Source organism: Filicampus tigris, chromosome 17 (genome assembly GCF_054856515.1).
Source record: "Filicampus tigris isolate MCC_2025a chromosome 17, RoL_Ftig_1.0, whole genome shotgun sequence".
Classification (NCBI taxonomy): domain Eukaryota; kingdom Metazoa; phylum Chordata; class Actinopteri; order Syngnathiformes; family Syngnathidae; genus Filicampus; species Filicampus tigris.
The window spans coordinates 2,372,081-2,398,141 of record NC_141233.1 but is presented as its reverse complement, the minus strand read 5'-3'; the positions used below and the strand labels follow the sequence as shown (position 1 = coordinate 2,398,141).

The 26,061-nt window shown below is 39.0% G+C and overlaps 1 protein-coding gene across 2 annotated transcripts in view; it reads right to left on the bottom strand.

Moving 5' to 3' along the window:
• esama (endothelial cell adhesion molecule a) overlaps positions 1–23,730 on the bottom strand; it is a 70,316-nt gene extending 46,586 nt beyond the window's left edge. The window contains exons 1-2 of one of the 2 annotated variants that reach the window (XM_086012934.1): positions 23,590–23,730; positions 19,848–20,144 (exon numbers count right to left, since the gene is read on the bottom strand). In XM_086012934.1, coding sequence (XP_085869060.1) covers positions 19,848–19,914 — 67 coding nt within the window. In that variant the 5' untranslated portion in view covers positions 19,915–20,144; positions 23,590–23,730. Of the gene's footprint in view, positions 1–19,847; positions 20,145–20,261; positions 20,360–23,589 lie in introns of those variants that run through there. The other variant, XM_086012935.1, reaches the window with a different exon arrangement.
• Positions 23,731–26,061: the final 2,331 nt, after the last annotated feature.

The window sequence follows — 26,061 nt, the reverse complement described above, 5'->3', positions numbered from 1 at the left end:
GAGAACCAAGGTGCAGTATAAAGTACAGAGTGAATCCTCATTAAGGTATGGTTTTACTTAATTGAGACGCTTTTTGAGATTTAAAACATATCCCACATGAGGTTTCCAAAACAATTTGTTATCAACTATATCCATCCATCCATTATCTGAACTGCTTATCCTTATGAGGGTCGAGAGCATGCTGAGCCTATCCCAGCTGTCTTTGGTCAGTGGGCAGGGTGCACCCTAAACTGGTTGCCAGCCAATCACTGGGCACACACATAGAACAACCATTCACACTCACAATCACATCTAGGGACAATTTAGAGTGCTCACTTAAGTTACCATGCATGTTTTTGGAATGTGGGAGGAAACCAGAGCACCTGGAGAAAACCCACGCAAGCACGAGGATCACATGCAACTCCACTCAGGAAGGCCAGAGCCCGGAATCAAAGCTTCTGTATGTTGAGGTGGATGTGCTAACCAGTCGTCCACCGTACCTCCCCTATGAATTATAACTCCCCAAAAAATTTTTCCGTGCACAATTTCGCCTTCAACACCATCAATGGTTATTGGTAATCTTGATGGTGTTCAAGTGGAAAAACAGCGCTTTGTCAGCTAATCAGTAGACTGTTAGCTTTTCCAAGCAGACTGGTTAGCTGACATATATTTGTCACTTGTGATCAAAAGGTACAATACAGAATTTCATGTTACGTATAACATACATATACAGTACATCCATTTTCAAAATTATGCGAAATGTGGCTATTTGATCTGTGCAGGATCTGTCCTTTTGAAAGCCAGTCTGTTAGTATCACATGTGTGAATCGACTGTCTATCCTTGTGTTCAGCAACATTCTGTTAAACACTGCCTATTCTGAGGAATAGAATGGTTCCCCTATATGAACATGGCCCAACCTCCTTTGGTAGCTTGATGAGATTATCATCTTTCCATTCAGTTAATTTTTCCTCTTCCCAAATCTTAACAAACAGTAGGCGGGTAATTTCTCATAAAAACTGAATAATTTGATTTAAAGCAATTATTTTTGTTTTTGTCTTAATTCACATGCATAACAACACACTAAAATACTTCATGTATCATGATCGTTTCAACTGCACTATTTCATCTTCTTACTGTGCACGTGCAGACATTATTTAGGGCACAATGGTAGCATAACAAATTTGTTGGCACTGTTGTGAGTAAAATAAAGCAGCAGCTGTAATCAGTGCATTCTAAAAATGGAAAATATTATATCTAGCCTTAAAACTTTCTCAAAACTGGATAGCCAAAAACGAAGGAATGATGGAAAACTGAGATCTGCTTTAAACATCAGCTAAAAAAATACCAATTTACTAGTTTTGAATGTCAGGCGGCTAAGTTAATGGAAAATTTATAAATCTGTCTTAAATGTCTGTCTTAAATGTGACTCACCAGCAAAAAAACTCACGACATGTAATTTATGTACAGTATACATAGAGTATCTGTTACTGCAGAAGCAGACAATTTCCTCTGGTAACTGGGCTTCCAGAAATGCTGACGAAATCCTTAATTTTGAGCTTCAGGTGGCAAGCCTTATTCCAAATTCCCAAATCTGTAACAGTCAGCAAGCTGCTAGAGTTCAAACCTAAATGTAATCCTGATAGATCCTGTTTAGCATTCAGTTGAGAGACTTCCGTCTCTTCAAACATGCACAAGGAAAGATTATAAGGGCTTTCTGTGCCGCTGTACTTCACAGTGGATGTATAGTAGTTCTGCACTCATACACAAGAGTGATGGAGAAGATCTAGTTGTTTTTTTTCCTGTCACACTGCAACTGCAAACAGTAGATGTGACGTCAACACGGCACAAAGGACTCTATTTTGGTCATTATTTCCTGCGTTGTCCACTTTCCTGCCTTGCACTTACACCAGTATATATATATGTCCAATTGTTATGGATAGAATTTAAAATATACACTAGTTGAGAGACTCACAGATTCAAGGAAACAGATCTGATTGTTAAGCAGGCGACAGGACCATGTGTTTCCCAATACATAGTCGCTGAAAAAAGAAAGCATTGGCAATAACCTTGTGGAGGAATTTACTGCGTATGAAGCCCGTGTCACATTTGAATAGACTGCTGTGTAATCAGGGACTTGGGGTCTGTGAAGAAAATCTCACTTTGGGCCCCTACATCCATTGCCACTTATTGAAATTACAATTTTCTAAGGTCACTGTCAGGCTCGAGACCTTAGAATAGTCATTAATGCAAAAGCACCACTCAACCCACACCCACTCCTGAATGGCGCCCTGTGTGAAATAGCCCACGTTCACATTTGTTTTGTAAAAGGTGCGGTCACATAAACTGAGGAAAGAAAAATACAATGATGACCAGAAAGGCAGGGCATGCAACATATCCAGAGACATGTATGTGTGTGGGAGAAAGAGTACATAAAACAAAAGAAAGAATGGAGGAAAGGGTGATGTAAGATATTTTCAATGAACAGCAATTTTACTGTATATGAGTTAAAGGTTGACACTGGGGGATCTGCACCTCTGAGCCATGATTGGCGATAATGCCATAAACTGAGCTCTCTCCTCAGAGTGTAATTGTGTATGACTGAAAAATAGCTAAGAGCTTATAATTACATACACCACCCGGTGAGGACAGGACCACTGATGAGAAAAGAGGAGGAATGGAGGTGGGGGTTAATTGAAAATAATGAGTAATTTAATTTAGATGAGTAATTTAGATGCAAAATTGCATCTACATACACCTGCACTCACAATAACATATACTGTAAATCATATTTAAGGACAATTAAGGAAAGAGATGCCTAATGGTAAGTGGAAAATAAATAAATAAAAATAACACTCAAATGCTAGTGCAACAAAGACCCTTGTGCTCTAACCCTCACGGCTGACCTGAGACACTGATGCTGATGAGATGCTGGAGCTGCAGCCCTCAGGAGAGATTGGATGGAGATGAGCACGAGGAGGAGGAGAAGCTGCCAAGAAAAAAGGAAAAGAGCAGCACACGGAGGGGCAGGAGGGGGAGGAAGGTAATCATACAGATAAAAGACAAAGAAACGGTTGTGTGTGTGCAGAAACATAAAAGAAGGGTGGCGAGGGGTAATAGTAGTAATTAAAATATACCCAAATGCAAGGCAAAGTTTAGGAAAAACTTACATACAGGTTTATTATGTCAAAAAGAGAAATCAAAAGTCACAAGGCTAAGTTAACTGCAAACGACTAACGTTAGTAAAAGCTGTGTTTTTGTTGCCTTGACCGGTATAGTGACTGCTCAATTTCTATATCCATTTTGGGTTCACGTTCAAAGTGTGTTACTGTGTGAGGCATATGCTTCTAGACGTTCTGCATATCGCCCCCTTGAACTTTTTGACTTTTTTCCACATTTCAGGCTTTAAAAACAAAGATATAAAATTGGAATTTTGGTATCGAATTAACACCTAGGGCACTATTTTCTCACTGAGCGCAACTCTAGTGCAAAGCGCAGTCTAACTGGGCGCATGGGTGTATATATATATATATATATATATATATATATATATATAGAGAGAGAGAGAGAGAGAGAGAGAGAGAGAGAGAGAGAGAGAGAGAGAGAGAGACATAAATTTAGGTCTATAATAAGTCCAGTTGTGCAATGACTAATTATATTACATGATTCCTTTCTCATTGGATGGATGGATGGGATGGGATGGATGGGATGGATGGATGGATGGATGGATGGATGGATGGATGGATGGATGGATGGATGGATAGATAGATAGATAGATAGATAGATAGATAGATAGACAGACAGATTTAGGTCTATAATATATCCAATTGTGCAATGACTAATTATATTACATGCTCCCTTTCTCATTCAAGGCCAATGTGTTTGACGTAGAAATTCTGTGACGGAAAGAACAAGGCAGTCTCTCTAAAAGACTTCCTCTCAAGGGAACATGGATGTCCTTGTGCAGCATGGGCTTAAGAGATTCATTCCCAAATCTGAGAGCATCTCCATATAAATAAATTACAATACGATGTTCATGCTTTATATTTAATGAAGACTTTTATCTGGTGCCTCAACACTCAATTATCATTTATTGTTTGCCTTGTGAAGGTAAATGCTCACATTCTGTAAATTTGCTTGGAGTACTGCTTTAGACATAGACAATAAGGATTATTACAAGTATTCATTTTGTCATTTTAGGGGATAAATATAGTGCCTCTGATTGCACACCTGAAGGCTTTATACAAATACAGTAGACACAGACGTTACACTGTGTCTTAAGACAGAGTGATTTTAAGAATCGAAAGAATTACATATTCATCCTCTGGATGAACGAGTTACCACATTAAATATTCTTTACAGAAAGCATGTCACAGGTATTTACCACAGATACACCCACATTTACGTTTTTTGTCTCGATTATTTTTCTTTTCTTTCATGAGATTTCTAGGGATGCCATGATATCCAAATGTCACGATACGATAATACCAGGATATGAATCTTGCGATACGAGAATTATCACAATATTGTGGAGAGATTGGCGATATATAAAAAGCTCACTATACTGTATAAAAGCTTACGGTATTGTAAAAAAAAAAATTCACATTAAAAAAAAAAAAAACATCACAATATTCTGTTTTTGTACATAACAGCATTCACAAAAATATGTCTGGCCAGTCATGCATCAAATCAAACTGCACTAATAAACTAACCACCAGAGGGTGCTGGAACTGCACAAATGGAGAACAACTTGGGCTTGCTGGTATTAATATCGTGATAAGACGACGATATACAGTATCGTGGCAATTTTATGTTGTGACATTTCTTTTAATTATTGCCACCAGTGAAAACACCTTATATCCACTTCAAATCCACACTCATTCAAAAACTATACACGTTTCTGTTCTTCGAGCTCCAGATAAGTTAAAAAAAAAACACGCACACACGGAAAAACCAAGTGTTTCATTTCTCCATCGAGGAAGCATGTGAAAAGTAGTGAGAATAATGCATGTTAGTATGATAATTCATACAATATATATATTGTCATCATGTGTTATTATTACTATATTTTTTTCCTTTATTCTATTTTGGATGCAGCAGATGAGTATTTAAAAACATTTTGTGTACATCTAATTGAACGTGTTTCTTTTCTAGTTCTGTCTCTGAAATCACCAGTACAGCTCAAATGCCCCAAGGGCCTTTGCTTAATAGCCTGGTTATAATGACTTTTTCCACATTGTTGCCTGCTGCCAGCGTCACCTCACCCATACTGTAATGTCTGGGGTGTATTAGGCCGCTTAATTATACTTCTATTTACTGCTAATGTTGATTTGATGTCTGTGTGCTACAGGTATTATGTTGCTGCTTGGAAGACTACAAAGTACTGTTTTCGGATTACAAACTGCACCTGATTTAAAGCAACATCTAAATTTAGCCATTAATAAAAAGTGCACACTCTTTAATTGGCCGCTTCGCTTTATTAGCCACAGGTCTCTTCATTCTAACATGGGATATTTGTAAAGAAAGGTGTCACACAAATGGATTCTTTTTTTTTTTATTACTTTAAACACGTTTCTTTCCGCCAAACAATGCTGAATACGGCATGCAACAACATATCCAAAGCAATTATGTGTGGGGAAAAAAAATAAGGGGAGTATAACACTGTGATTTATCCTCGCCTATGAGAAAATAAAGGTAATGAGGATAGCAACGATGATCCAATAATTCTTTGCCAAAGAATGACATGCAAGTGAAGTCAAGATGACCTCTGACCTTTGAAAGTCAAATTAGCTTTTCTGACATTTCAGCATTTTTGTTAAATTGGGGAACCTTTGATGATTCTATTTTAAACAATGTAGTGTACATTTTTTGATAGGTTTTAGGCAAATGCTAACTTATGATGATGCCCCATGATTCCAACCTAACCACAATACATATAATTTTATTTGTAATTTTATTTTATATGTACAATACATATAATTTTATATGTATTGTAAATACTATTGTTCACTGTAAAACAATGTGCAACAGGAAGTGATGTCACAGCAAAGGAAGTACAGGATACGTCAAGTATAGCAGACAATGATAACTCATTCCAATATATTTACTGCCGCTTCTATTCTTTTCTCTGCCCCCTTTTACCAGGCTTGGGAGTTAGGTGATGACGACCGAATTGGAGGTTGCTGTTTCGATCTCACAGCAAATGACCGCTACAAGATTGGAGGTTGACCACATCCTCGGAGGCGCTGCCATGGAGATTTCTACATTGACCATTGGGCCCCTGCTCACTTCACCGATGTCATCTTCCTGCAGCACTTCATTTGATTAACTTTCACATTATTTCAACAAATACTGTATAGTACCATAATGTGTGTTAAATGTTGTCCACTCGGCATCCATTGCAGCCTGATCATCCTGGAAGGGGCATTCCCCCACCTGTGGTCGCTTCTCAAGGTTTCTCATTTTTCCCCAGATTTTTTTTTTTTAGTAGGATACTACTGCTACTTTTTGAGTTTTTCCTTGCCCTCCTGGGGCTTAAGATCAGGGGATGTCGTGTATATGCTGTCGGCTATGGGCATATGAAGCCCTTTGAGTCTTTCCTGTGATTAAGGGCTACATAAATAAATTTGACTTGACTTGATACCTTTTTCTCACCCGATTAAATAGGCGGTCAGGTAAAGGGTAATTATTCAGTAGAAAGACAACTAATTTGCTTTGAATTCCATTTTCAGCGCAGTATTTGCACAAAAATACTAATTGAACATACTACATTGTAAGTTATTTATTTACAGTATTTAATTTCAGCTCTATTTTTGATATGTGCAAGAACACCAATTACACAAGCATTCCCCTTCTTGGTTTACGGTTATCGTAATGTATTGATGATGTGGCTTGGCCATGATATTGATTATCGAAATCCCTGTAAATATCACAATATTATCCCATCATTAAGTACTGTGTGACAAGCGCCTCTAATTTACACAATGTTTGCCTGTCTTGCAAAATGACTCGGAAGGTCCTTTTGTGGAACAAAGTTCATTTGTTATACATTGCCCTCTGATATAACAGGGGAGGGAAACGAAAACGAAAATACAATAAAAACAAATTGACGATACGACAATGATTAATGAGCTGGCCAAACACTTCAAGAAGGAATCCAGGATTACGTCAATGTGCCTGATGTCATAAGTGCATCAGGCTCTCACCCCATCCCCCACCTAAATACCTCAAGTAAGAGTAATTGAACACAGCCTATCTTGTCTAAGCCAGTGCCCTCAATTCCCGTCTGTCATGGGCTTTATTAACTTTTTTGACGGACAGGTCGAAGGGATGTAAGGTGGCAGTTGTTGTTGACTTCTGGTTGCAACATCTGTCTAAGGCACAGGCAGCTTGCATCATTTTCTCACATGATCATTTCTGTTTGCATTGAGCAAAAACCATGTCTTATTTACTGTAATAATGCAACAACAGTTGTACCGTTAGAGTACCGTAGAGTTTTTAGCATTTGCCATTTTGGATGTTACTTATTTCATTGGGCAAGAAACATTCTGGTATTCTAGCTAGCTAGCAAGATAGCTTGATAGCTTTTCAATTTTGAACCAACCAAGCTTATACAACAAATCTGTGCATAATAGCTTCAGTGTGCAAGAGTTCAATTCAATTCAGTTTTATTTATATCGTGCGAAAATACAAGAGGAATTATTTCAGTGCACTTTCCACATGGAGCAAGTCTAGAACCTCACGCTTCACTTGTTAAAAAGTAAATAAAGTCACATGTTTTCTTAACAATAATTTGTTGTCTGTGGAACCATAGTCTAAATAAGGTATTCTGATTAATAATGTACTTGTGGCCACCGATTTTTAACCATCTCAGGGGAGCGGCAATTTTGCCACTCGCTGTCGACTGAAAATGATATCACAGTTGCTAAGGGCTCAGCTAAAAACTAATCACTGCTCATCTTGGAAACGTCACATGACCAATCTCAGAAAACATTGACTGACTCACTGGGGTCCGTGCGTTTATACAGGTAAAGCGCAGCCTCTCCCCTTGCACATGATGTAGTCAGTCACATATGTGACATGGACAATTAAAGAACACCTTGCACAGGCTAGCGTGCGTCTGTGTGTCAATTCAATGTCTGACAACCAGAACAGTAAACCAGGAAGTAGGAAATCAGTCCTGACCACTTTATTGAAGAAAAAGTGTGCGTTGGCCTTTTCAGACCAAATCTGAAAGAATCTTACATAGGAAAGAAGCCTGATAATTGGAAGTCCTGAGTTCTGTTCTCTTTTTGCATATTATAGGAACCAAGTAGATGTGAGCTTTGAGAGAGGATAGCACTCTCGTAGATTGGTAGGGCAGCATGAGCTGTGTGTGTAAGACAGAGTGGTGCCTGTTCATTTTGTGCTTTATAGGTGAAGGGAAGGATTTTTAAATTTTATATGAAGCTAGTGAAATGAGACTAGCACAAGGGAGATATCGTCTTCTCGTGTTCTTGTACTTGGGCTGCAGAATTTTGGACCGGTTTGGATGTCCTTAACCACTTGCTGGAGCAGCTTTTTTAAGAGAGAGTTACAGTAGTCCAGCCTGAAGATCATACACGTACACTACAATTTCCGCATCGGCTAATGGCAAGACATTTAAAATTATTTTTGTTACACAAGTGAAAGAATGCTGTCATTGACACTTTGTATATATGAGTTGAGTGATAAAGCCTGGTCATAGATGATACGAAGGTTCCACACTGTGCTGCTTGTTTTACAAGCGCTCAGTATTCTTGAGCAGCTATGTCACTGGAGGCAGCCTCTAAGGTCGCAGGAGCATTACTTTGGTTTTTATCCAAGTTTAGTAGTAAGATCTTAAGTTCTGTTCTTTTTTTGCATATATTAGGAACCTACAACTAACAATAGTACACAAGGATACTACTGCTACTTTTTGAGTTTTTCCTTCCCCTCCTGGGGGTTAAGATCAGGGGGATGTCATTAATATGTTGTCAGCTATGGGCATGTGAAGCCCTTTGAGACTTTCTTGTGATTAAGGGCCACATAAATAAACTTGACTTGACTTGAAAGGAAGAATGATAGGACTAACAGTACTGGACCAAATACAGACCTCTTGTGGGATGCACGTGACTTAAGTTTCATATTTCATATTAATCCTAAAGCCTAAAGCCTAAGGCCTGAAGCACCTGGCTAAACATCTCTATAAAACTGTCTTTGGAATCACCCTCAAAAACCAGAATTCACCTACAAAAAACACCTACAAAATAATTATTGTATTTTCTGGACTACAAGCCGCACCTTTCTATAAGCCCTAAGCACTCTATTTAAAAAAAAAAAAAGAATGAAAAAAACATATATAAGCTGCACCTTTATGTAAGCCACACCTATCTATGTTGAAAAATTTGATATTTACTGCATTTACAGAACGATTTTGAACTGTAAATGTACATGTACCTGAACAGATTCTTTGCTAACAGTGCCTTTTAACACGGCAGCAACTTTTCTGATTAGAACGGAACAGAATCAAGAGAAAATGAACAGCACTTATCGTCATTTCAGTGCCCGCTGCCACTGCATTTTGTCAGCTAATGACTCCATCTTTTAATAAGAATAAGAATAAGAAGGCCTTATTGATCCCACAGTGGGGAAATTTTCAGTATTTTATTGTTCGACTACATTCTACATATCGTCGCTGTCCTGTGAAAAACACGTATCTCCAATTTTGGAAACTTTTTTAATTTTCACTTTAATGCGCTGTCTGTAACGCGGAAACATGATTCACGTAAAAATAAGAGAATTGAAAAAAATGGAGATAAGTGTTTTTCACATGACAGCGACGATATGCACCTAATGCAATAACCTAGTGCATAGCACCCTCGCCTGTTTAGCTCCTCCACCTGCAGTCACATCTAGTTAATGGCAAATGTATTGGATTGAATTGTACTGTAATTCCGGTTAGAGTGCCCCGAGCGGTGGAGGAAAAATCCACAGAATAGCTGCACCAGACTATAAGGCGCATGGTTCAAAACCGAGGAAAAAAGTAGCGGTTTATAGTCCGTAAAATACGGTAATATCTCAGCCCCTGTAGCAGATAGAAACCTAATTCCAAAATAATTTGAGATCTTAGACGTGTGGCTTTCACACAGGCCCGAGTTTATTACTCTTTAGAGTTTCAATCGAAGATGTAAAAATAAAGTGCCAGTGCAAGAGAAGCATTATTTTTCATTTTAAAAATCGTGTGGTAATTACCATCATCCATTCTGTTACAAAGCCGTCGATTTCACCATTGTCTCTAAACATATATTTTAACCATATATCACGTTCGATTGGTTCAAAGTCCACAGGGCCTCGTCTTTTTCACTGCCGTCACTTATTTTAGAGCTTCCGCGATTTTCTGCGTACGCCATTACGCCCCGAAAAAAAATTCTGGATATCCTCCGAGAGACCGAGAATTGTATTGAAAAAGAAAATGATGTATACGCTCTCCCGGCTCGAAGGGTAGAAAGATGCAACAGCTGTCTCGGCTTTAGTGGTCGAAACGCGGTTATGCGCTCCCGGTCTTAATGGGTTAAATCGATTCAGGGTTGTTCGTTTATATTAAAATGGCATGTTTTAACTATTGTAAAGGGATGTGGTGGTCAAGTGTGTCAAAGACTGCAGTAAGGTCTAATAGGAGATGCATTGAAACAAGACCATGGCCAGAGACAGTAAGGAGGTCATTACTAACTTTCACAAGTGCAGTATTACAGACTGACAGCCCATAATTAAATTAAACAAACTGTTTGTTTTACACAAAGTCACACAAATGTTTGGCAACTGTTTCCTCTAGGATTTTGGACAGGAATAGGAGATTAAATATCAATCTGCATTTGGCTAAAAGGGTTCAAGCGTGGGTTGTTTAAGACAAGCTTTGATAACAGCTATTTTAAGTGACAGCAATATAGTCTGCCAATAAGGACGTATTGATCATGTTTAGCACAGCAGTATCAACCTGCGATAGGGGGTTATTAAGTCGGAGGTTCAAGTAGGGATTGGGTCAAGCAGGTAAACTGAGGACTTTGAAGAAGAAATCGTTGGAGCCTCAATACTCAGAGAGACTAGGTTTAAAACAAACCGTGCAATCAAATTTTATTTGCTGTGACGTATACTTGGTAAGCAATGTCACTCTTCAGGAGCGGAAGTCCAGCCTCATTCAATATGGAGACGACGTTTGAGAATATCATTCAGCATTAAATCTGTTTTAAATAACCAGAAACACAGTCATTAAAACCCCTGGCATCTTACGGCACTGTTTTTTTCCTGACGTCACGTCCGCTATTTACTGATTGGCTCATTTATCTGTCTGTATGCTCAGGTTTGCCTCTCCTCAGAAATACACTCAATTCGACTGTGACCAGACTCATTGGCTGGTACAGCGATGAGTGAGAAGTGCAGAGATTGAACAATTTCAGATTTTCCGTCATTGGTGTTCATAGCTGAGCCAACTTTGATTAATTGATATTTTTTTCATCTGTCTCGCCTCCAAGCCCACCTGGCTCATTCACTCTCCTCACTATCTTTGGTTGTACAGATGGTACCTCGACTAGTTAACTAGTCAGTTTAATCCCCAATTGTGGGTGATGGAGTCCTCCACAATTTGTGTGGTGGGGGGTAACAGCAGACATGTTGAGGGTGGACTGCGACTGGGTGCAATCTGGCCCTTTCCTACGATCTTGACTTTGGGTGAGGAGAGGAGGAAAGTAAGAGGATCAGAATGGAGCCTTTTTCCCCGGTGCGAGTAGGAAGACGCTTTATGCCTCTCCCCGTAATTAGCTGTCTCTGTCGGTTCGCCAGAAAAGGACCCCCTCTGAAATGTCAGTTACACAGGCAACTCCTGTTGCTCATCGAATGGAACAAATTCCCGTGTTCTGAGGATGTCAAACGTGTACACCTGGGTTGCCAGTGAAGTGACACGACTTGGTTCTGATGGAAGAGGAATGACTGGACAGGGTTTGATGGGGGGCAGGAGAGTCATTGGACCCCTAGTACAAAGATGGAGGTGGGGAAATTGGAGGTGTTCCTCTAGCAGCTGGGAGAAGGCCTTGTTGCTCTCAAGCAGCAAATTTGTTTTCCAATTAAATGAGGAGATTGTGTGTGTTGAGAGAGGGGCTTTTTAAGAGATATGAGCCAGTTAGACGACTTTAAATTCCTTTTATCTTGGAGTCAATGGATTAATCATTCAAGTTGGAGTCCATGTGGGTGGCGACAAGAGGAGCATGAGCGACCTTAGGTTGCCAGGCATAGGTGGACTCCGACCATGAATGGCTGAGGATGATGGTGTCCATCCGTAGGCTGGTCTCCTGAATCTGATTGCATTGAGATGCATCTTTCCAGCACAATGATTTTCTCTGAAAGGCAGATGCAATTGGCACGGGGTGGTGAGGTGAATGGACCAATCAGTCACAATGACCAATCAGAGCTCAGATTCAGAAAACAGGTCAGCAGTGATTGGTCGTGAGCAGTTGTGATGTCATTTTCAGTCGACAGAAGACAAAATGGCCGCCCCCGGAGAAGGCTAAAAACGAGTGCATTTTGCTGCTTAACTTATATTGCACAAATGCAAAATTAATCAGAATGCCGTGTTTCAACTAGTGGGCCTGCTGGGAACAGATTTTTGAAAAAAATATGTTTGGGTTGACTTCCACTTTAAAGAAATCTGACAAGCCAACTGAGGTTCCTGATGCTGTAAATAGTTATTGGTAAAAGTATAGTCAAAGTGCAGTCACACAAAACTATGTAGGCTATGTTCACACTGCAGCTCAATTCAGATGTGTTTTGCCCATTTACATAGTCGTACAGGAGTATAGATAGTACAATAAAGATTTTTTTTCAAATTCGACCTGAGCCTCTTTCATATGTAATATTAATCGGATATGTGTGTGATGCATCTGCAGTATAAACACTCATCCGTACACATCCGACTCATCAAAAGCCCTAATGAGGTCCGCGCAGGTGCCTACACTGACAACTGTCCATGAATCTGCAAAGTTGTTTTGAATAACAGTGTTGTCTTTATACTGAATTTAATGTAATACCACTTGAAACATGGATCATAAATTTGACATATGTTGTAATCCAGCCAGAAGACGGTTCAATTATTACGCGCAGCAATAACGTGATGTCATCTTTAGTAGGTGTCTCCATAAAATGAAGAAAGGAACATAGTCTCATTTCCCCAAAATACAGTATTTCTATCTCTTCCTGCCTCACTACTCTGGCGATATGAGATGCTATAAAGATGAGTGCAATGTGAACATAGCCTTAGTCAAATAGGTGTATGCAATTCAGAAGCAGATCAGTATTATAACTTTGGCTCAACATGTATTTTCTGTACAACAGTGTGCATTGCATTTACTTTGGATTCAGACAGAATCCGGATGAACTGAACTATTATTAGTAAAATACGAATGACAACACTGCGCTGGTAATAATTCAACAATGGCAAAAAAAATGTTTTTGCTGATATCCAACCAAATCTCGCAGGCGTCAATATCAGCAGACTGAAGGACAGCAAGAGAACTCCAAAAATGAAGATAGGAAGTGAAGTGTGTGTGCCTTTAAGAGAGTGCCTAGGCCAGAGCCGAGTGATGGGAAAGTCAAGTAGTAACTTTCTCATGACCCCAAAGAAGAGGCCTTTTTCCTTCTGGCTCCATGGATGGAGATGGGCTGTCCCAGCAAAAGGACAGTCATCAACAAAAACAAGACTCCCCTATCACACACACACACACATACTGCACGTCATAGGTACTGTATACTGAAAGTGCTCAACTCACAGACTATGTATACAGTAAACCTGTGAGGAAAACTCTTATTGCCCATAATTTACCAAGAATGATTCACAACATTGTTTTTTTTAAAAACATTTCCAAACAGGTGACGCATGCTACAATTTGTGCAACACCTCCCAGATAGTTGCGTATAGCAATTGTATTTTTATTTAACATTTATCGAGGGAAAGCAATTGATAACAGATTCCCTATTGCAATGAAGATCTGACGGCCAAAAGCGGAGGAAAACAAGGCAAAATAAAAGCAACTGCAATTCAAGACTTATACGACAAACTGTACAATGTAATGCACAACTGTATACCAAACAACACATAAACAAGAATAATATACTACATTCATAACTAACCAGTCAAAATCGTTTTATCTAATCAAATAAAAGTATCAAAATTTTTACTTTGATTTTGTTTTTTTGATATCCTTCATGTCTTTCATGTTGTGTTTTATGTTCAATAAATCAATCAATCAGTCAATCAATCAAATAAACAATAGAGCAGACCTTTGGCCAGTATGGGGCAATAGTTAGGTCGACCAATAGTCTTGTATGGACAGCTCTGTGCATCAATTACATACCTACACTTTTTTTAATACTTGATTTAACTGGACTGTAAATCGTATAATGTTAAAACAATGGACGTGAAAGTGCTTTTTCAAGGTCAAAAAATGAAAAGCCTATTTAGAAGGATTCGGCTAATACTGCCATGTTTTCCATTTATTATAATTACATCATTAATCAAGCAAATGGGACTTTAATTAAGGTGATACAATTAACGTAAGGTGTTTAAGACTGAGATAATTACAATACAACGCAATATAAAGAGGATTTAGAAATATTTTGAACTGGTGAAGAATGTGACTGTGAGGATGAACCTGCACTAATCTCCCTGCAGGTTCTTGTTCTCCTTGGCCTTATGCACAATGCTGATGAGTATAAATACAAAGGATTACAAAAGAGACTGGCACGTGAGTTCATTTTTAAACAGTAAACTGGCCCACAGGGAGGGAAAAAGTGCACTGTTGTATTGCCATGTCATTACGTATGTAACAATAAATCCCACAATCCTTTCTCAAATCAAAATTGCACCAGTTGCTGGGGACACACATGAGGACTGTGAGCTTCAAACAGCTATAATCCCAGCTCAAAGTGGAAATGGGCTCTGCTCCACATCCATTTAGTATTATTCTAAGAAATAGGCAATTAGCGATAAGGCCATATTTGTAACTAACTCTAAACTCTATTCCATGACCTTTCCTGTTGTAGACTTGAGGGACACACGATAGATTTAATGATAAGGAACGTGAAACCAGATGTTTTCAACTTAGCCAGCCATAGAATATGAAAGCATGATAAGTAGGCGTTTTAAGTTAGAATGGGTGAGGGATCAGTGTCCTACAAGTGTGTTTAGAATAATACATAAATCTAAAAATAACTTGCTACCCCCTCACTCTCGCTACTAAATCACTGAGGGTTGCCACAGAAAATCTGCAGTGGAAACGTAGCTTTGCCCTCCTCATCCCAATGGAGCCTTTGAAGCCTGTGTGGATTGACCTTGTTAAATAAGTAAAGTCCATTGTTGGACCCACCTGGAAAACAAATGAAGATGTTCTTTTTCCAAATGGTGTGTCCAGAATAGAATCATAATTGTACCATAGTTGATCAGCAGGTAAGGCATGGATTATACATTGTTGGGCCAGGAATCAACTGTACTATGATACAGTATGTCTCGCTGCAACCTCTAGTTACAGGGGTGCCCAAGTCCAGTCCTCAGGAGCCCCTATCCAGACAGTTTTAGATGTTTGCCTCCTCCAAAACACCTGATTCAAACGATCAGGATAGAGCTCTCAGGTACCAGACTTGGGAACCCCTGTTCTAGTGGCACTGCCTCATTTGCCTACTCTGACCGCATGTCTCCGGCAGTTAATGACCACAGATATACAGTACAGGCTGGAACAGGTTAACAGATGCGCCTATGTGGCGGCAATGTTAGCAGGGTCGACAGACCCATGAAAGGCAAGAAATATAAAGTATGGACATTAGCTTAGCATCTGCGTAGCCAGGAAGCTCAAAAGAAGGGTTTCATATCCACCTGTTCACATGTTCTGTAAAGCGCTTTGTTACGCTGCAGCCGTGGGAAAAACCTATATAAATAAAGATGAGTTGAATTAATAAAGCAAGTGCTCATCATATTCATGGCTTGCGAACATGCTATTTTTGGTACAGTATACAGTTCTTGTTTTGTCAAGATCTTATCTAGGCATCTAATCGTAACTGAGATGACAAAAGCATGATAACATCGTGGCTCATGTATGCGACCAGTTGCATGCCATTAATGAATGATTAGAAATTTGTTATTGACTTGTGACCCTAAATCAATAGAATAAGAGCACGGATGAGCTGGAATCTAACCTCGTGAGCAGTCAAGCAGAATAGATGAATACATGGAGTGTGATTTTGCCAAACGATTTGCCCATTGGTGTGAATGGTTGTTTTTCTATATGTGCCTTGTTGGTTTGGGTAACCTGTGCATTCGCTGGGCTCAACTACAATATACAGTGTTCGGGCTGCTACTCCAGCTCGTGCATTGATTCCTTCCGGCCCGCGGATTCGTATTGATGTTAGTAAATATAGAGGTAGAGGGTTGAAATCACTTGAATCTGACTATCTTGTTGTTGTACAAATGTATTGCCAAAGATACATGAATTGGCACATTTGATTATATATAGCATTGACTGCCTACCTTTGTTACTTAGGGTGTCACCAAGTCACAATAATCTAATACCAAAAGTATCAAACATTTAATACCAGACTACAACCAATAACACTCTAACTATAGTATACCTACAAAAAAAAAGAGGCACAACAGTCACAAGTGTTACTAACTAGGGCTGAACGATTATGGAAAACAATCTAAATGTGATTTTTCTTCTAAATAATTGCAATTGCGATATTAGTTTTTATTAGTCATTATTTTTTTCAAGGTCGTTTATAATGTATTTTTCAACAATTAATCTTATTACAACAAACCATATCAGATATGTAATGCATTACAGAATACTCAGGTAATGGCAAATGAAGCATAAATTAATATGAAAGACAGTTTATCTACTACAATTAGAGGTGTATAGTTACTAAATATTTTGATGTGCAGTTTGGTAAACGAGCACCACGACAACATAATTCTGCCACACAGGTGTGGTGTACCTAAGTACAGTGTACTATAATGATACTATACTGTAAAGGCACAAAGTCAAGTGCAGATCACAACAATAATGTAAACAAATCAGTAGCTTTGCCACTTCCTACATAACACTTTGTTCATGAAACATGATATAAACGTGGACTGCACTTCTTATCCCTCAACTTTTTATACAGACCGAAAAACAATAATCCAGTGGCTCTACCACTTCCTACACGTCACTTCATTTCATGAAACATGATATGTAAACGTGGACTGCACTTCTTAAATCACTCACTAAACTTAACATACAGACGGATGAATAAATAAAACATACATGTATAAAATTAAAGCTGATTATGATTAATGCTCTCCATTTAGTAACATCACACACGCCACAGGGCAGGAAAAGTAAGATAATGCCTACTTATGACGTAATAACAAATGCCAGCGGGCATTACCACTTGGCGGCATCTCAATATCTTTTTGTCTGTGTTTTGTTAGAAACATACGGTCGAATTCATCTTCTTAATATTTGACCACTTTACAACTTTGCACGGATGCGTTTTTATTTGACGTGGCTCAAGAGCACATCTGTAAATGTACAAGTAAATAGAAGTCAATGGTGGTACACATTGACGCCATGACAGACACGTCCTCACACACGCGCTTCGACGGCAGCCAAAACATCACAAAATAGTCTAAACATGGGATTCTTAAGCAGCAAAATCCATTTTTAGCTATCTCATGGGACGGCCATTTTGCCACTTTCTGTCAACGGAAAATGACATCACAGTTGCTCAGTGCTCAGGTGACTACCAATCACAGCTCACCTGTTTTCTGAAGCTGAGCCATGATTGGTTGTTATCTGAGCCCTGAGCAACTGTGATGTAATTTTCAATTTGACAGCAAGTGGCAAAATGGCCGCCGACCTGAGATGGACAAAAACAGGTGGATTTTACTATTCAACTCATATTCCAAATACACAATATCAATCAGAATGCCGTGTTTAGACTGGAGGGCGGCATATAACATATTATAGTAAATAATTTTGGGGGTTGACTTCCACTTTAAATTTAATGAAGGTTATATAATGACAACAGTTTAACCATTGAATTTCCATTATTTCCCATGCATTTTTTTCTAAATGATGAAAATGAGAAAAACTGTACATTTTCCAGCATCCTGCGGCGTACAAAAATTGTAGTAATATAAGTGTGACAAAGAAGCCACAAATAGATGTTGTACTGAATGTCGTGTCTTATTGCTCAGTCTAACAATTTTGCCTAACAATTTTCAGATTTCTGACAGAAACACAAATTGAGGTCTTATCTTACATGTTGCAGGGCGTTTGCTCACATCCTGCTATACTGCACACGTCAACAACAAGGACTTAAGGAGCACTGAGCCTTCCTGTGACCAAAGACTGCTATTCTTTACCGTTTCCTTCACGGATCCTGGCCACTGACTGTGTTCAGGACACACCTGCTAGACAACTGATTGTCAAGGTCAGCTACTATGACTCCAATGTCCTGTTGTGCTTTGACACTGAATCACGACCTGTTGGTAAATGGCCAGAGTTATCACTGAGTAAATTGTACCTGCAAATAGCCTAGGGGTGATTTATCTAATGGACTCATCATGGTGGGAATATCTTTCAGGTAGCATTTTCAGGTGATCCACCTCCCTCCATCAGGGGGAGGGGCAAGCCAGCCTGAGATTACTGATGTCAGCTCATGAGATTGTTTTGGCAACAGAGTATAAATGGAAACAGTGGCTTGACGCAGCTAAGAGAAAATTCAAGGAAAATGTGATGTGCCCGATAGCTTTTATGTCTCACAAGCAACATGAGAGTCACCGGCTTGTCTCTTGAAAGTTGAAACTAAGCACGATGAGTGTCCTAGTTATCCCACAAGAGAATTGGATGGGTTTTGTAGTACAAGTTTAATCTAAAAGCATTCAGAACTGATGTCAATAATAGTGCCCCCACCCCCAAAAAAAGATACATTTTTATAACTACGTGATTATCAGCACAAACCGACACCTTGCATGGGATTTTTATTGTTGTTGTTAAAACAGCAGCAGATCTTTGAAATGACCTTGCCATACAGTTTCTGGAAAAACAATACGACCTAAACTGGTATTCTATTGCAGCCAATTCAATTCACTGAAGAGAAAGAAATAATGTCAGTGAAATATCATGACAAATGATTTCCTGTCTTGTGTAAATGATCATTTTCTCAGACAGCGCTCTTCAGATTTTGACCAAAATTAATAATTGATGGCTTGTCGTTCCATAAAAAATTTGAAAAAAGCTTGAGCATCTGTACGACGTCCCAATTTTTCTAAATCGGAAAGATGACAGGGGGGAAGTAGGCTGCGTGTACTGTATAGTTATCAGGGAAAGTAGGAGTTTTAATACGTTGCTCGAGAGAGTGGCGGATGAGCCAATGTTACAGAAGCTATAAAGGGATTATTCTTCCCTGGAAGACATAATCATGTATAACACACTTTTTTCTGAATCCTGAGAAATAAAAACAGGTGTTTTTAACTAAAATACACCCGTTTACCCTCTGGCATGCCCAGCAAAAATACAATTTATTGACACTTTTGTGTTATTCCTTTTTAATTGTGATTCATACGTATATGTAAATATTAGCCGGAGGATAAAGAAATAAGTATGATTATGCATGTATCTTCATTATGGAACAAGGGACCTAATAACCTTTTTCTCAGGGACTGGATGAAATTATGTTTGACTGAATGCCATCCTGACACCTGTAATTTAACGGACTTTAGACCACTGAAGCTACCATGGTATATTTGGCACTGTATTATATTACATGTGAAAATAAGCATTTTGCTTACCTGACAACCCCCACAGGCAAGTCAGTAACAGCACAGTAAGTTTCCACGAAGTACCATCGAACTCCATGTTTCAGGTAGCCACAGTTTCAACTTGTGCGTGTGTCACAGTCCTTTAGGCAGTCTCTCTCTCGCTTTTTTTTTCCTGGTTCTTCAATTTTCTTGGCCTCGGGCACAGCACTCCAGGTGCTCCTCTCGAGCTCCCAGACAGGTGTCCACTGGTTCAGGTTAAGGGACACTTCAGGTGAGGAAATATGGAAGCCACCTGAGCCACCTCAGACCAGGAATTATTGTCCGAGACTGTAAAGAAAAGTGGAAAAGGAGTCAAGTAAAAAGTGAAAAGTCGATAAGCAGCTTCACCACAGGGGAGTCCGACTAAAATGTGACTGCCCGTGTCGTGAGCGAGATCCTTCTTACAGTTGAGGACCGAGAAACTCGGCAACTTGTCATCGGCGTGTTCTTTACAGTGGAAAGAGGGGGAGAGGGAGAGGAAGAGGGAGGGAGAGAGAGAGACCGAGAGAGAGAGAGAGAGAGAGAGAGAGAGAGAAGAGAGAGAGAGAGAGAGAGAGAGAGAGAGAGAGAGAGAGAGAGAGAGAGAGAGAGAGAGAGAGAGAGAGAGAGAGAGAGAGACGCTGATGATAGCTTGAGCCTGTGCCAGGTGTTTGCCGCAAAATGTCGGATAACTTCCGTATAACTTCCGTTTTCAAAATAAAATAATCGTCATAAATTACGAAGCCTTTCTATTGAAACCACTATTGACAGCACATTTGTTATTCCTCTATAAATGTTATACTGAGTGAGTGAGTGAGTGAGAACAAGTGTACCGGCATGCAAAAGTCTAAATATATAATTAATAACAATAATTAATGTGCAAGACGCCCCAAATAAATATATAAATGAATAATAACGATTGTTAAGAATGATACAATGGTTATAATATAACGAGTGTAGCTACCGAGTGTTGGTGTCTTAATGATATAATACAAAATAATACCCCGACAACATTTCAAAGGTATTGTCAGAGTTTTTTTTCCCTTCAAGTCAATCTGACCTTTCCCAGTGGATAAGATGACTGGAGTATCCGTCCATCCATTATCTATACCGCTTATACTCACAAGGGTCGCGAGCGTGCTGGAGCCTATCCCAACTGTCTTCGGGCAGGAGGCGGGGGACACCCTGAATTGGTTGCCAGCCAATCGCAGGGCACACAGACATAAACCAACATCCGCACTCACAATCACACTTAGGGGCAATTTAGAGTGTTCAATTAACCTTCCATGCATGTTTTTGGAATGTGGGAGGAAACCGGAGTTCCTGGAGAAAACCCACGCAGGCACGGGGAGAACATGCAAATTCCACACAGGGAGGCCGGAGCCGGGATCGAACCCACGACCTCTGAACTGTGAAGTGGATGTGTTAACCAGTCGACCACCTATTGCAAATTGCATATCGTCACACTTAACCATCACTGCGTGCAGTATCTGATCTTTTCCAATACAAAGGCTGTATACAGATCTTGCATATCTGCACTTTAATAACAATGTACAGCACTTAATAGGGTTACACTTACAATTTGTTTATGTTACAAGTTGTTAACTAATATAGAGTAATTGAGTAATGCATATTTGTTTCAACACAAATTTTACACTCAACCACCACCGCATGCAGTTTCTCTTTTTTTCCAGTAAAACAACGGGCAACGGCTGCATACAAATGTTCCATTCGTATACTTGAAGAAGAATGTACAACTAGCTGTAGCACTTATTTGCACTGACAATCATTTTTCATTAGAGGTTCCTCACACTTTGTCCCATATTTGCTTAACAACAAAGAACTGAATAAATGAATGGATTTAATACTAATAGCAAATCAACATTGTTTTACAATCAACACTCTTGTGTGATGAGGCGCGGGCCTAAAAGCACAGATTCAAACTGGCCTCTGCTCAGCTTGACATGAATTCCCAGGTGAGCCCCCTACTCCGAGCCAATGAAAAATATGAACAGACCTGTGGTCGCAGAAGTGGTCAGATTTCTTTTATTTCATTTTCTAAGGTTACCCTGTTGCCGTGGCAACAGAGGTGATGCTAATGCAGGAGGATTGCTCAATTATAAAAGGGGAATAAGGGTTATTCTTGTGAATAAATCCAAGGAAACTTGCAGGGTTTAGTCTGTTTGAAGATAAGATTACATTTATTTTGATAGTGTAAATGGCAATTGGACCTACAACCTACAGATAATCCGTCAAATATTTTAAGGAAGGTATTTGAGGGAAATTATTTGAAACCCTTTTATATGTATATTTGGTGCCTTGGTTTATATCATGTGTTGGTTACATATCTCTTCCCAGGACTAATCAGCTCTATATTGTTGGTTATCACTTGACCTGATCATAAGTATTTGACTTTCCTGTGGACAAATGCTAGCTGGTGACCGCGATTACTATAGATATATATCTTTGAAACAGTTCTCGTCCAAACAATAATAGTACGCTTATAGTACACCAGTCAAATAATTGAAAAACATTTTTTGTTACAGAATAACCAGACATCACAAGATTAAAGAGACAGCATATCCTGGGAGCTCATTACAACAGTTTTCACTATTTGGTCACGCCAACAGTCTTAAAAGAAGGAGGCCGATCATGATTTTGTAAAGGTATTTTAACAGATCAATTAGCACTATGTTTTATAAAATTACTATTAGCTGTTGTGAATGTGTGTCCCCTGCTTAACCCCGTACAAAATGCTGTACAGTGTCCTTCTTTGTTTAAGGGAAAAAAAAACAACAAAGAAACAAAAATCAGTGAAACTAAAATAATCAAGGAATGACACTAACATGGTTTAACTATTAATGTCCTGCGTCCAGCTTGTTTTCAAACATCACCATCGAACAACGAGAAGCCTTCCGCAGAGGACCTTGATTTAAGCCCATGGAAGCTCCTTGATGCTCAATCCTCGCACATTGATGCACGTTTACGAAAATTTATATGGCGGCTTGAGAACATCTTAAAAGTCGCTTCCAATGTTTTGAAGAGCGAGGGGCTGGGAACATTGCAATTAAGAGACTTCCGATGAGCCCAAGGTTCTTCACCACATAGGACAAGTTCAAATCACATGGATAAATAAAATGGATGCATTTTGTGTTACTTTAAAGTGGTGCATATTGATATGAATCAGTTTTCTACTTGGTAAAAAATCCTAGCTGATACGTATTCTGAGAAATCAAACATGATCAGTACTTTCAAATAATGTACATGAATATTGGTAATTGTTCATTTAACAAATAAAGGTAATTTGTGCTAAATTGTTATTTCAGAGGTCTGCATCAAACTGTTGACCTTTTGCAGTATTACCCAAGAATTAGCACTTTATTTCAAAAAGTTTGGAGACTCCTGTATTTGACTATCAGTCCATATTGAACTGAGTCTGAATTTATCAATGGAAAAAAAAGTTGTATCTCCTCTGCTTCTTTAGGTTTGTTCATATAATCTTCTCATTTATTAGCCATTCACAGTCATCGCAACAGCTATGATCCGTTGGTGAAAGACTTCAAATCCGTCTTCATCTATAACCCGATCAAACAACAAATTGTATGCATTAATGTAAAACATTGAATACCATAGTGATCATTGCATTAATATGCTACGTTTTGAGATTGTGGGCCTTGAGAACAAATTTTCTATACTGTTTACGTTTCACACGTATTGCAAGTTGGCAAAATTAAATAAATAAATATTTACCTACCTAGGGCAAGTGTTGGGTAGTGTTGGCAGTGGTACTTTGCAGTAATAGTAACACATCCAACTTTTTCCAGGATCAGCAAACTGATTCTATATTACGATAATGACAGAGGAAATCCTCAAACAACCTGCCTCGTCCGTCAGCGTGGAACTAGTAGAAACTTTACTACAAAGGGACAAAGAATCAAAGAGGCAAAGAATCAAAGAAACACTGTTATGTAACAAACATACATGCAAACACAGGTGCAACACACTGTACAGAGCACAAATCTTAACACCCTCACTTGTTGTCTTGACTACATCAAACACATTTGGTAAAACTTTATTTAAACAGCGTATATGTGAACGTACACATTATTTCCCAAACATGAACTTTGTAATTGTATTCAACTTAAATCTTGTTGCGGGTTTTGTTGAAACATCGCCACCATGTGGTCTGTTGGGTGGCTTAGAGCCATCTACTCTGTCGGCCGTGGATGACACAAAGTAGGTAGTGTTTTTTTTTTTAGTCTTTCATGAAAAAATTAGAGCCATTTTTGTTTAGGCTAACCTGTCGTGCTTCGTCTGTTACTAGCGTCAGCTGTCCTATCGCCATCACTATATGCTTCTAATTGGAGTTTATCATCATGTTTACTGAAGCCAAGTTACTTGTCGTACCCTAGCTGAAGTCAAGTTGAAAATTTTCTTTTACAATAATATGATCTATGGACCACTAGTCTCATCACGGCATCCAGTGATTAATATAGCTTTGTTGAATATGAATTAAGCAGCAAAATCCACCCGTTGTTATACATCTCAGGGTGCGGCCATTTTGCCACTTGCTGTCAAATTGAAAATTACATCACAGTTGCTCAGGGCTTAGGTAACGACCAATCATAGCTCACCTGTTTTCTAAGTTTGCTCAAGTGACATTTGCAAACTGAAAAAAAGACCATGTGACCGAAATTCATCTTCACTCATAGTATGTTGGACAGCGGCCGACAGGCACCGAAACCTGTTTGTTGACAGGCGGGGTAGGTGCACCGAAACATCTTCAGCTGTACGGGAGATCTCCTGAAATTCCCGAAGGCGCCACGCCCCTGATAATGACGGAGGGGTAACTCACATGACCTGCCTCATCAGCAATACATTAGCAATAAGACACTGTATAACTATTTGAGACCATATGCAGCAGGTAATGGCTGAATCTGCTGTCACCTATGCCGTGCAGTCCATTGCTGAGTTCATGTTTCTGAATTACCTGGCCCTTGAATCAAAGCACTGAGACCTTGCTGACCGCTATGGACTCCACCAAACAGCAGTCAGCCCAATCATCACATCATGGAACAACACATTTCACAGTTCAGTGAGGCTTGTCTGCTTACCAACTATGAGAATGGGCGCCTTGTTATAGTGCAAAGAACACAAACATATTTTTTTAAAGAATATGTTCCCAGCAGGCCCACTAATTGAAACTCATACGGCATTGTGATTAATTTTGCGTTCGTGGAGTATAAGTTAAGCAGCAAAATGCACTTGTTTTTAGCCATCTCCGGGGGCGACCATTTTGTCTTCTGTCAACTGAAAATAACATCACAACTGCTCACAATGACCAATCACGGCTGACCTGTTTTCTGAATCTAAGCCGTGATTGGTTGTTGTGAGCAGTTGTGATGTCGTTTTCAGTCGACAGAAGACAAAGCCGCCCCCTGAGATGGCTAAAAGCGAGTGGATTAACACTTATTCCACAAACGCAAAATTTATCAGAATGCCTTGTTTCAACTAGTGGGCTTGCATAGACCATATTCTTGAAAAAAAAATGTTTGCATTGACTTCCTCTTTAACACCGCAACACTTCCTCCCATTGTAATTTGTCATGTAATTACTCTAATTTTTCATTAAAGTTTTTTGTAGCCAATTCCTGAAAAATATATACAATTTATCTTTATATTACCATGCAAATTGTACAGACAACACTTCATAATAATTACTGTTTAAATGCATAGTGATTATACACAAGAGTGTGTGATCAATATAGTTGATAAATAAATCCAAATAATTGTTGAATGATTTGTAAAGTGTAAAACCTTTTTATACAAACTGGTAAATTACATGGACAGTTTAAATATAATTTTAATAAGTATATATCACAATTTATATGCATTTATTTACATTTTGTAATAACTTTTCCACCCTGTTACATGCACGTTAAACCCTCAAATTAGTCTGCCTAACATAGAGGGTGGATTTTTTTTCTTTTTTAACCAAATCAGCCATAGCTCTGTGAGGCTGTCATCTTTAGTCACCTAACTCTACACACAAATATACTTGCAACTACTTCAAAATATTGCTTACGTTCTTCACAATTTAGCATAACATCATGGAAAGGTAAGAACAGATAGAGGTTAACGTCACAAAACTTGAGGAAAAAAAAGCAGAGGAAGTTGGTGCCAACCGCTCTTTGTTCTTTGAAATTCCTGCCAAATGAATGATTGCA